General features: G+C 48.6%; 1 protein-coding gene across 3 annotated transcripts in view; it reads left to right on the top strand.

Moving 5' to 3' along the window:
* Positions 1-2,696: 2,696 nt before the first annotated feature.
* Positions 2,697-13,498, top strand: part of Rbp (RIM-binding protein) — a 471,200-nt gene continuing 460,398 nt past the window's right edge. Inside the window, exon 1 of one of the 3 annotated variants that reach the window (XM_065430255.2) lies at positions 2,697-3,219. In XM_065430255.2, the coding sequence (XP_065286327.1) occupies positions 3,103-3,219 (117 nt within the window). In that variant the 5' untranslated portion in view covers positions 2,697-3,102. The remainder of the gene's footprint in view (positions 3,220-13,498) is intronic. The other 2 variants (XM_065430253.2, XM_065430256.2) reach the window with 2 other exon arrangements.

Genomic DNA, 13,498 nt, shown 5'->3' with positions numbered 1-13,498 from the left:
TACCATACGGCATTTGCAAAACACTTTGGAAGTCTTAAGCACAGACATGCTTAAGACTTCCAAACCCGTTTGAAATGCCCCGTCCGGAACTTTCAAATATAGACTCCGTGGGCAAAGCCCCTACAAATCAGGTACCGAGCAAGATGACGCAGAGCCACCTATAAGATATGAGCGATTTCATTTTCTCTGTACATTTGCAGTAGTACCACATAGGGTGTTTTCTGTTTAGCTGCACGAAATTAAAAAAAAAACAATTGTCTGTGGCAAGCACATTTCCAACGCTTGAGCTAAAATACATGTTGAGGGGGCCATTACTTCTACGAGAAATCAAAATACTTATTTAATAATTGACATAAATGCGCTAAGTAACCTTTTAACTAATGCGATGAACATTATGTAATCCACGTCTAATGCAGTAGTGCTCGTTATAGCCCCCGAAATACAAACATGAACAGATTCCACTTCTCTCATACCCTGTGTGCAGCACAGGAGTTTGCCTTAACTTCTCAGCATATATATAGCGTGGTTGGGTGATAGCACCCTATTCAGAGTGCTATTACCTAGACGCACCGAAGCCTGTCCATCGAATGATCATTCTTCCAGGGATCAAAACTTTTTTTCGTCAAGTTACATTCGGCAGCCTTTCCAGTCAAAACTTGGTTGGAGAAAAGGGGCTGTTTCGTGCCGTGGTCGACAAACTGCCTTTTGTGTCCGCATGCTCATAGAGTTTCATACAATAATTATTGTAGGAAACTCTATGCGCATGCTGAAACGATTGATCACTATTTTGTAAACTGTAGGGATGCCGTGTTAGTCGGAAACATTCCCCGAAGAACACTTGTAAAAATATTAGGTATCATATATACATAACTCGTTCCCTACTTTTTAGAAATCTCTCTCACCCACCATATGACATGTTCATGTTACCTGGCCTGCATAGCCTTTGGCGCAGTAGATTGTGTGACGGGCACGCTGTACCACCGCGAAACATTCGTTAGCCCCCCCCCCAGGAACCTGCTGCTCACTCTTGAAGTGTGTTCGGTGCACAAGAAACACCGCCGGACTGGATGTCCTTATCGGACGCTTTCACGTGCTTGCCTGGATATCGAATGTGTTTTCAGTCACCTAAAATTTATTTAGTGCTTTGATTTTAGGATAGTTCTGCTCATATTTAATAAAGAAGATTAAAAAAGGTGTTGGGTGATAGCTCTGTGGTTAGCGCGCTCGGCTCACAAATGCGTATTGCGTTGTACTGGCGTGGGTTCAAATTTCAGTGGAGCCGGTTGTGGCGAAGTTCGTATATTTCTTCACACTGTGACAATGACGATGCTGGGGATGACGAGGGTGCTTGACGACGACAAAATACCTTCGTTGTGTGTTGTCCATGACAACAGCCGTCGCCAGAGTAATCGAAGCTGTTTTAACAAACATTGATCTCAGGTTAGGCGATTTCAGCGCCTGAAAAGGAATCACCTCTTTTGGTATGTATACGTCATAAGTAACGCTTCGTAACATATACTTTAGCAACCAATTTAGAGGTTAATGCCAGGTATCAGAACCATGAAGGACTACTGTAATCCCATATCTGAGCACACTGTAGGTTAATGAGTGAACCAAAACTTTCCTGACAGTCAAGGGTAAGAACACTTTGATGAGGTAAACTAAACAGACGATTTTATGAAGTTGGGTTGATATGTAAGACAAGTGTTTAGAAAAATGAAGACATGTATCAAACCATAGGCACAAATACTTTACCGAGTCCGAAAAATTTATTGAAGGGCAAGGACAATAAATACATCCAGAGCTGTGCAGAAAAGTGAAGCAGAAAGTCAAACACTCTTAAGTGGACCAAGGAAGCAAACTAACTTTTATTCAGAATGATTGATGTCAATGATATTTGTACCAAACTAATTTAATAATTGTCGAACGTCATTCTGAAGCACTGAGAATTGGCAAAGTAAACCCCGTTTCGAGCTCTCAACTGCTGTCGTAGTAAAGAATCGAGCACGAATGAAGAAAGAATAGGAAAGCAAGAACTCATTTAATTACTGTATTCGGGCAAGGCCACTCAAACTGCTGGCACGACTTCAACATTACCCGCTTAAGGATGTTCTGACAAGGTTGCTAGGGCTACAATATCTGAATTAGCTGTTGCATAGTTACACACTTTCCCCTTCTCCAATGTGGCACTTACTTTATTTGCGCGTATTTTGTTTTCTATTCTACACACGTGGACGTGCTAGGACGTGGCATGCCTATTGCGTATATTTGAGTTAACTGACCTTGTATTCATGCATCAGCATTTTATGACTGGTCACACACTGCTGAAGCTCAGTATTCTGCTAGCCAGCAGAATTCTCAACTGTAATTTTCAAGCTCGCGACAAGTGCGGCATACCAAACTATTTGCCATGTGCCTGTACGCTCCAATGTAGCTGTAAAACTCTAACAACAGGTGTTTTACGGAGGGGGCGCGTAACGTATGTGAAAAATAGAAGACTAAAACGAAACAAAAGATCGTTTAGCTGATGTCAGAACCTATTACACGGAGCAGATTCTTTCTCTCTCTCTCTCTCGAGTTACATAGCTGTCGTGGCAGAACAGCTGAAGGTAATTCAATCTGCGGCCAGACTTCGTGAACGCCTCGCCGTTGCCAGTGTGCGAGCGCTCCGCTACACTCCGTTTAAGCCGCGCTCTTTGAGCGGCGTCGCGCGCGCGTACTTGCTCACCGTTCCGCGTCACTTGAAGGAGGCCGTGTCCAGCGCGAACAGAAAGCGAGCTGCGATAAAAAAAAAATTAACAAGCGATAGGCAAGGCGGTCGAGAGAACAGCAGCATCGAAAGCGGTGGCAGCTCGGCAAGCGGCATACGAGAGCGCGCACGAACAAACGCACACACCGGTGGCGCCGGTCCCCCCCTCCAACGCCGGTGCTGCAGCTCGCCAGTCCGTTGACCGGTCGCGAGTGCAGCAGACGACGCGGTGCCGACGGTGCTTACCAGCAGACGACGGCGACGTCTTCGAGCAGACGACACGGTGTGTGTGAGGTGTACGTGTGTGTGGGAAGTGTGTGTGTGTGTGTGTGTGTAAACTCAAGCAGACGACCATGGTCGGCCTTCTGGTACGCGCCAGCCCGAAGCCAATCGTCGAGCCAATCGAAGCTGTCTTCTGCCCTTCCATCTCGGACAAGCTCGCAGCCTGCAGCAGCCGCCGCCGACAAATCGTAAGATTGGCCCTCACGCATTTCTCGTCGTCCTTCCTATACGGTGCCGCGCGCGTGTCGTGAAGGAGATATCACGGCCCGCTAGATCTGCGCATGTGTAGTTGCCGTCGTATCGAGTGGCTTCTTACGGCTGATCGCCCCTCCAACAGCCGTAAGAAAAGAAACAGGATGCTAGAGCAGCGCGTCGGTCACGTTTGACTGACAGAATATGAAGGCACGCGTGCAGAAGTTGTGTGCGCCCGTGGAGAGGAAGTATATGTCGGTTCTTCTGCGGCGTCAGGGTGAACGTGACCGTCGTATGGCATTAGCTGATCGAGCATATTGTGCCCCGGTATATGCGTATACGGTGTGCCAGACTGTTTGCACATTGCTCAATGGGCGGCACATATCACGCACGTCTCACGCAAAGGCGCAGGATCCTTTGCACTGCAATGTCCGTACCGCACCGCCTGCTCCCCGACGCGTTCTTACCGTACCGCACTTCTCATTTGAACACTGAGCGGCGCTTCACAAATGTGGCTATACTGAAGGATACACCATCTTTAGTTCTCGACACATTTGGATCAGCAAGACCTAATCATTAAGCCAAGGGCATTCTGACGTGTCATCCACAGTTGACACCAAATTTGTATTCCTGTATAGTGGGCCGGGGTCAAGGACGTCTGAAACTTGAGTAATATCACGTGTAGACTGCTTTAGGTTTGTGAAAGCGAAATATTTCTATTCTATTGTTTCCCTGCTACTTCAACGACGTTTCCGAGTAGCCTTGACGCAGATAATGAATGCGAACTCTGTAAAACAATCTCGAAAGAACGATGACTATAACTTTGCTAGTCGATGAACATGGGACTCGATGTTGAAAATGGGGGGTCTCAGTATTTCGATAACGCATTTATAATGGCTATGTTGCAACGTTTGTTTCGAACAGCGTCGTCTGCTCCACGGAGCGGCGTGCGAACGCAAGGAGAAAAAATATTGCAACACACTGCAACAATTGTTTTAATTGCACGGCCGCTACTTGTTTGAGGAAAGCGCAAGTAAATTGCTGCCAGTTAGGCGAGCTCCTGGTCCGCGCGCACTGCCAACAATGGCGTCTGCACAAAGCCCCGGTCACGTTGTCTCGTGCAAATGATCCCTCCGGCTAATGGTGACGGCGCACTTGCGCTAGCAGACGAAATGGTTTTCTTGTTTTGTGTCGCACCCGAAATAACGGTGACCTTCGGCTAATCATATTCTTTTGTCAGGCAAATTCGCGTCGCGCGCGGCTTAGCCTACAGCATTTTGTTCAAAGGGCGCGTTTCGTACTGCAGATCCAGTGCGAACGCATTAGAGAAATGGGGACGTCTGAGGGAGTGAGAGAGAGAGAGGGGAGATGAAAGACGGCAAGGTTAACTGATATTTATATATCCGTTTGGCTGTCTTTGGGGCTACCACAGAGGAAGGCGAAAAAGTATAAAATAAAAAAAGTTACAAAGATGTGAAATGGAACTGTGTAGGTGCATCCAGGGATGTTCTTATGCTATCTATCTATCTATCTATCTATCTATCTATCTATCTATCTATCTATCTATCTATCTATCTATCTATCTATCTATCTATCTATCTATCTATCTATCTATCTATCTATCTATCTATCTATCTATCTATCTATCTATCTATCTATCTATCTATCTATCTATCTATCTATCTATCTATCTATCTATCTATCTATCTATCTATCTATCTATCTATCTATCTATCTATCTATCTATCTATCTATCTATCTATCTATCTATCTATCTATCTATCTATCTATCTATCTATCTATCTATCTATCTATCTATCTATCTATCTATCTATCTATCTATCTATCTATCTATCTATCTATCTGCATGGGCTAATGGATGCGTGGGAAAGCCAGCTTACGGAATTTCGCATATTATCTAATAACTGACTGGATAATAGGAACACAGGAAATCGCAGCAGGGAGTATTGTCGGAGATTAGGGCGTGCCGGTGAAACTAGGAAATTTAACATGTTTGCAGAGCGCAAAAGACGAGGACTGAAAGAAGAACACAACACAGGCGCTGATTCCAACTGATCTTAATTTGCGAAACCACCGGAACTATATAATGAGCAAAAGTAATGAAAGAACAACTTTTTGCATTAAGTCCCACTTGAACCCCCTATTGCATCAAAGCCAAAACATGTAGATATTGAATCACCAATTCGCCATAGCTTCCACCTCATTAGGAAATTTGCACTCATAAGACGGGCCTAATTGGGTCTCGGGCCTAATTAGGCTCGAGGGAATGACAGTAAGATGCACGCCGGCGTGATGCCGCTCTAGCATGGCCGACATACGGTCGGGCACAGACGGGCTGCGTTTGCGAAGCTGACTTCAAAATTTTTTTATTCGTTCTCCGATCGCCCATACTGCAACTACTTTTGGCCGCCGCGTTGAATAAAGGGGTCCGCAACAGGTATGGACGTAAAAGTAATAAATGAATGCTGCCAGCTGCGTCATGCTGCACGGACATTCGCGAACAATTAAAGCACGCAATAAATAAGTAAATATGTTACAAACAGTACAGAAGGCGCAGAAGAGCGTAAGAACGAAAAAAGAGAGAGAGAGAGAGAGAACGACACGTCGTAAAATGACATACACGCAAAATGTCTCAAGAGGAAAAGAGTTCCGTTCAGTATCACTGCTTCCAAAAAAGTGGCAGTAAAAGAGAATAGCGCAAACCAGGACGACCACAAAATGTCAGGGACACACACATAAGCGCTTCTGCGTGTGTCCATCTCATTTTGTGGCCGTCCTGGTTCGCGCTATTGTCTTCTACTGGACATGCGCCAACTCGCCCCTACAGAAGTTTTACTAAATATGAAGTAGAAATGCCATTCTGACTGGGCAGAACGTTGTGTTCAGTTGCTTCAACCTTAATCGTGGCCGACAACGTAACTGGCCTTTGAAAAACTCGGTTCATAGCAACAGGTGCGCTCTTCCTGATGTGCACTTGTTGGCTACGGTCGACGCCTACGAGCTTAATTACTCCGCTCTCGTGTGTTCGCCTCTGATCGCAGTCCCTGCTGCCAGCCACACTTGCTGACGACGCAGGAATTCCCTTTTCAGCGAAGGCTTGCCGCTTAACCAGAAACAAAAAAACAACTAGCTCATTGCTGACTAGCACATAAAGTCAACGCAAGGCATGAAGCAGAAAGACATGCAGGAATGTACGCATACTGGAGCGGTCTGACGTCAAGCGGCAAACATGAGAGAACTGCATTAAATTCCTCAGGGAGCGCTGCATGTTGCAGCTTTTATTACTATTTTTAGAAGAGATAATCCTCTGTAAACAAGCATTTAGCTCGGAATTTTCAGCGTGAATGTCGCAGAGCTCCTTTAAACACTAAAATACCCACTCACAAATCACCTGTCTTCTGGAGCATACCTGCGTGGTCTGGAACCCGTATAAAAATTCAGATCCTGGTAAGTAAGAAATAAATTAGAGCAAGGTGATTTGATTTGTGTACTTTTGGTGTTACGGCAGAACCTCTTGCCCGCCATAAAAAAATTCTGCTTTATATAGGGATGAACTTCAAAAAAAAAAAAACTGCAGGTCCATCGCACGTTTTTGATTTTACTTAAACCGAAGCTTTCCTGAAGCGGACAATTAACATGTTATAAAACTAAACGCGATGCATGCAACTGCTTTTTCTTGACATTCCACGCGACGTGTGATCCACTGCAACGTTTACGTTTGTGCGCCACGCAGGAAACAACTTTAAATGTCACGCAATGTTTACGTTTACGGACTACACCGTTCACGAGACATGTGCCGAAATCCTGCCACGCATGCGGTTCGCGTCACACAGTTCATACACTTCGACGTCTCACAGCTGATCGGAACGCACACTGTGAGACGCCGACGGTGCGTTGTCGCGTCATTCGAATTCCGCTTTAGCGATGTGCCCGTGAGAAAGCGAGAGAGAGAGAGAAAAAAAATGGCTGTGGCTTAGCTAAGGTTAAGCCCAGGATGCGAAGCATACTAGCCTTTATTTTAGTTGTTGAACCACTGTTTAGCCTGGTGAACTGCTGTTGCTTGGCTATATTTGGTTCGGCTAGACGAAGAAACAACTCGTGCAGGCGAGCGCACGAGCTGAGACCCGGCTATGTAGCTACGCGGCCGCAAGCGAGCGCACGAGTTGAGCCTCCGCTTTTGCAGCTGTTATGACGTCATATGGTAGCTACGCGGCCGCGCGCGGCGCAGCAAGGAAGAGCGTGGTTGTGAGGCTAGTATGCTTCGCATAAAAAGAAAGAAAGCGACAGCAACAATTGATTTGCATCCCGCGAAGCTTTTAAGAAGTGTTCACCAGCTATACAGGAGCGGTGTCTCGTTGCGGCGACCTCCGCTTTCGCGGCCAAGCCGGACGGAGGGACTTGGGGGTCACTTGTGAGAATTCTGCACAGCGGGTTGCCTGCCGCGTAGTCTGGACAGGACGACGAGGCTTGTGGGGGGGTGTCCGTGAAGGTTGGATGAAGTTGGGGGGGGGGGGGGATGTTCGGCATGTTGTGGCCTACGAGCAGGGGTGCCCCCTCTGCCCTGCCCACCGACGACCGTTTCACCTCTTCCCCTCGCAACTGCAGCGGCGCCTTGCGTATCCCGCCTTCCTTATATGCATGGCCCCCCCTGTCCGGGTCGTTTATGCCCTGCCGGCTTGCGCAACCGGTATTAGCGTTCCCGCCGCCACGCTCGCTCTCTCTTGGCTCTTTTCGCCTCGTGGCACGCTCAAAAGACGCGCTCCGCAGGGCGCCTCGATATAGGCGGCGCTGACATCGAGGCACCCTAGCGCCACTCCACACTGCGAGCAGGCCGCGGCGCCTGCACCGGTATTCGCGGTTCCGAGAAGTAAACGCAACCGCCTTGAATGCAAGTTATGTAGTACGCTAAGTGCATCGACACGGACGACTTCGCTCCGCGAAGCTAATGTACGCGCGCCGCAGCCGCTATGCTGCGGAACGCATCCGGCGATCGTATGCAAGATAGTGCGTACATGCACGGGCGACAGTTCGGCGATATATAGCTCCCCACTCCCACTCTCCCCTGGCTTTGCGCATGGAGCGAATTAATGATCGCTTATTAGAGAGTTCAAGCGGGCGCCGTGTCACGTTTCCGTACGATCAGTATGCGGTAGTATTGCGATCTACTGCCTTATCGCCTGCCCCGTTTCGCCGGGCAGGAAAGAATAGCGCAACGTAATGAAACATGGCTAAAGCTTTCTCCCATATACGTGGGATGGCACGGCGCTCCGGTGACTTACGGAGCAATGACGTGCTACGCTAAGTTTGGCACAAGTAGTCGGTAGGAGGTACACGGTGAAGCCTTATTTCCAGGAGGTATCTGGTGTGCTTGTTAACGTAGCTGTCCTAAAGTGCAGCCCACTTGGCGTTGGCACGAGGTGGCGATACTACAGGAAGTAAGGAGGGGCCTGTTTTTGGTCTGACGCTACTGCTGCTGGCTGGTACAGATGAACGCCAAGGCAGCTCAATAACCGGTCAAGCGATCGTTCCTGAAATCTCGCGTCCCTCTTATCCATCAAGTGCGGTCTTGCTAAAGGGTACGGTGTTTGTTAAAAGAAGACACGTGGAGCAAGCACCACCGTAGTTCACATCTGGGGTGCTCCCGTGTCCCCCATACTGTCGCACACTTTTTTAAAAGCGCTTGGCATCCCCGGGAGACAAACTAATCACTCTCGCCATGCAAGCCCTCGTAACTCAATCACATACATGTGTGGCACATGGTGCACAGCAGCTCTCTATATTAAATGATTGACTAACGGGTACTTGGTTCATTATCACAGAAAAAAAAAAAGGAAACAGTGCTTGAAGACGGAGCACAAATGTATGTGGTTCTTCCCTTGTGACCCGTCTTGAAGCGCTCCTTTTTGTGTGTGTGTGTTTATGTTAGAGATATTAAAAGGCGGAATCGCAGTGTCGCATCGTCTCCGTCCATGGTGCCAGGAGGTGAGCTTCAATGCCAACATAGACCTCCATTTGGTTGGATTCGCGCACGCAAGTGGCCTTCCCTTTCCTGCCTTGTCCCCGCGTCACGTTTGCACCAGGGGCCTCGACTCCTTCTGACTTCATCCTTTTTTTCTTTGCTTTCCCCTTTTTTTGGTTTCGAGGCGCACTTCCATGTGGCAGTCCTGGGCAGTCGGCGTTAACTTATTTACGAAGTCAGGCGCCATAATCGGCAGTGTGCAAATTTATGCGCGGGACCTGTGGTACCTTGATTATCCAACAGCAGATGGGGCATCTTTTAGGGAGAATAGGCACGCGTGCGGGTTTTCGTTTTAAATTTCAGCTGTTTTCGCACCGTGCAGCTATTTGATACATTGCAGACACGGCCGTCAGTGCGAGATATACGCACTGACGGCCTGCTGCTTGCGATGCATGACACTGTGCGGCACATGTCAGCTTGTGATGCATGACCCTGTAATGGCTTGTTCTCCCCAATACCCTACCTCCCCATTTTAACAGCGGAGCTGTTCTAAGTCGAGCTTTCGCCGTCCGTTGTCCGGTGTCACGTAGGGGGACAGGGGGCTGAGCGGGCGCCGGGAGAGGGGGGAGGAGAAGGGTATAGGAGGGGGTGTTTCGCCGGCGCTCACCCTTTCGCCCCATGGATTCCGCTCTGCGCGAGCGGCAGCGGGAGCTCGCACGAGAGCGGCAGGGCCGACGTCGCGCTAATCCCTAGCTTCGAGAGCGAGCTAGGGATTAGCTAGGAACTAGGGATTCGCCAGCGGAGGGGAGCCGCTACCGCCGAGGATCGAGAACGGGAAACGCAAGTGCAAGCGCTGGGGTGGAGGCAAGCCCACCCTCCACTTTCAAGAGAAGGCAACCCAAGCCAACCGCCAGCAGAGGCAAGCTAACCCACAACTTCGAGAGTAGGAGGCCCAGCAGAGACGTCGACGCAGAGAGATCTGTCCCACTCCGAGGATGCCGATGGACGGTTCAAGAGAGAATTATACTCGACCGTGAGTGCGGCCACAGCTGCGAGGTGTGTGATAAACTGGCGTTTGATCACGACCTCACGCAACTGAAGAGTGTGCGCAATCCGGAACCGAAGCTCGAACACGGCAAAACGACGAAAATGAGACAAATGACTTTCGTGAAAATCGCGCTAAACACGAGTTGAAACTAGCTTCGCTGTTTTGACAGCTTTCACTGCCTAGAACTAGCTTTAGTTTATTTTTTTTACAGAGGCTAATCTTTTCTGACGCACTGGATTTTTATAATCGACTAACTACTGCACAACTGGCTAATTTTGTGCCACTCGAAATCGACCCTGCAGTATCTACTGCCAGCCATGCGCCGCGGACCGCATGATCCATTGGTCGTCGTAGAGGTGCTTTGGAAGCGACTCCAGGTCGGCAAAATTAATCCGGTTTCTTCCGGTGCAACGTTTCCCATAAGCCCTCTCATGCTTCGATTGTTCATTACATGCGGTAACATTTAGCACGGCCACGCAGTGCTAATTTACCAAAGGGAGCGTACGTACATGGCTCTGGCTGTTGGGGTTAACGAACCTCGCACGTCGCTATAAAATATTCTGCCAGTTGCTGGCTTCTCGGTTCTCGAGTTCCTTCACTTCCTCGTGCTGTCAAGAATGGCGAGCTGCGAACCAAGATTGCCACACAGTTACGACAGGGCGACACGACGCGCACCTCTCCCTCTCCGTCGCTGCAGCTGGGAGGCGTTCGAAGAAGCGGCCTTTGCGCTGGAATCCGCCGCCTTCCTCCAGCCCCTTCGACATTGTGACGGAACTAGTTCGGTGCGTGAACAATGATTCCGGAGTTCCCCAACGCGGAGCTGATTTGACACGCATGGACAAGCTGCCGCGGGAACTACGTATTTTTGTGCTTCTCACGCTTCGGAGTGGCGCAGAACAACGAGCGACCCTCGATCGGCTCCGATAGTTCCCGGAACGGCACCCCGCGCGGTTGCCTCTGTGTACAGAGCGCGGTTGCCTTTGTGTACGTAAACTGATCTGCAGTGCAGCGGCGAGTTGGTGATGAGTAAACGAACAGTCGCCGCGTCGTATGACCGGCGGATCGAGTGTGTAAAAACTGTGGTTGTGCGAATGCTGAGGACACTTCTCTTGAGCAGTCATGTTAGACTGAGTCACTTCTCTCATGCAGTCATGTTGGACTGTTACTCTTTTTCTCATGCAGTCATGTTAGACTGATTTAATTTCTGTAAATAAACCCTTTTTCCTCGTTCTCGATGAGAAGCAGTTCTTCACTTCATCAACGATCTCAGCGTAAATAAGTTGGACAACGGCATGGGCCAGCTACCTCCGAATTCATGCCGTACTCCAATCCTGGCAAAGGACCACGGACGACGGGATTGAGCCCCCAATCCTGACAACTGGCTGACAGCGGTGAGATGGACTTTGCGACATGGTGCTGTATCTGTGGTGAGTGCTTGGTTTTTGCTTTGACTCTCTAGGCTTCATTTTGTGGTTGTTCTGTTTAGAACAGTAGGGAAGCTAGATTGTTGTGTGTTAGCTAGGTTGTGTTTTCCTAGCTAGATTTAGAGAGCAGAATCAAGGCAGTAAAGCAGCAGTCATGGATTTAAGGACACTGCTGAGAGAGGAGTTGTTGATTGTTGGTGAGGAACTGGGCCTAGATGTACGTAAGGAAATGCTAAAATCAGAATTATTGCATATCATTTCCGAACAGGCCAGTGAGGAAGAAGTTGAACTGGGGTTTGAACTTCTGAAAAAGAGAGAAGAACGAGAGAGAAAAGAAAGGGAGGAACGCGATAAAGAAAGGGAGGAACGCGATAAAGATCGCGAGTTAAGAAAAATGCAACTTGAACTTGAAAGCAAACGTTTGGAGTTGTCTCAAGGAAGTGAAGGCGCTCTGGGACGATCAAGTGAGGCAGAATCATACCGCATGGACAGGCTATTAAAGCCATTCGAGGTCGGGACCGACATAGGCTTGTTCCTATGCAATTTTTAAAGGACTTGCGAAAAGATGAACTTCGGCCCGAGTACATGGCCACAGCGGTTGCTGTCTATGTTGCCGTGTGAGGCGGCGGAAGTAATCGCCAGACTAAGTGTGCAGGATGCATATGATTATGCAAAAGTTAAGGCTAGTCTCCTGAAGAAATACCGCCTTTCAGCCGAAGCTTTTCGGTAAAGGTTTAGGAGCACAGGCAAGAAAGATGGCGAGGGCTATCCGGAGTTTGCATATAGCTTAAAGGCCAACCTAGCCGAGTGGCTTAAAAGCGCGGAAGCGTACGACAGCAGAGACATGATCATTGAATGCATGTGTCTAGAGCAGTTTTACAAAACCATCCCCCAAGCTGTGAAACTGTGGGTGCAAGACAGAGGTAATGTAAACACTGTGGAAAGGGCGGCTGAATTAGCCGAAGAGTACGCAACCCGTAGAAAGTTGAACGCCGAGGAGGGAAACTGGGACGGTCGAAATGGACCGCGGAAACCATTTCCGTTCAAAAAGGGTGCGCAAACTAGACGATCGAAGCCTGTAGACATGGCGGAAAAGCCCGCAGAAAAGAGCGAGGAGAAACTTAACGGAGAAACCGCACAAAAAGAACAGAAAAGAAAATTCGAATCTGTTAGACCAATTCGCTGTTACAAATGCCACAAACTGGGACATATAGCTGTAAACTGCGAGAAGTCTAGCGTAGTTTTTTCCTACGTGGAGGAAAAAGATGAGAATATGGAACTTTTAAGTCCATATCTCCACGACCTGCAAGTTAATGGAAAACCATGCCGAGTGCTAAGAGACAGTGCCGCCACGCTAGACATTGTCCATCCGTCTTACGTGATGGTAGATGACTTCACCGGAGAAGTAGCATGGATAAAACAGGTTGTAGAAGAACACAGCGTGTGTCTGCCCATGGCCAAAGTCAAAATCAGTGGACCATTCGGGGAGCTAGAGACTGAGGCTGCAGTTTCCAAATTTTTGTCACTGCAGTATCCCTACATCTTTTCGAATCGTTCGAATCAGTTACTGCGTGACAGAGGGCTCAAACTGGGAGAGGGCATAGTACAGGCATTGACCAGAGGCCAAGCTCGTAAGATCGCGGCGCTTTCGGCTGAAAATGCTCAAGCTCCTCCAGCTGAAGCAGAAAAGGGGATAGCTTCAATACCCGAATCCGAGCTAGGCCCGAGGGACAAAAGAACAGTTGAGGAGAGCCTGCCAGTTGACCAGCTCAATGAGAGCGTAGCACTAGAGTGTCAGAGTTCTAGCCTGCAGGAAGAGCAAG

Source organism: Dermacentor albipictus, chromosome 2, assembly GCF_038994185.2.
Source record: "Dermacentor albipictus isolate Rhodes 1998 colony chromosome 2, USDA_Dalb.pri_finalv2, whole genome shotgun sequence".
NCBI classification, from domain to species: Eukaryota; Metazoa; Arthropoda; class Arachnida; order Ixodida; family Ixodidae; genus Dermacentor; species Dermacentor albipictus.
Note: the sequence above shows the minus strand (reverse complement) of the source record. Positions and strands in the feature narration are given on the sequence as shown.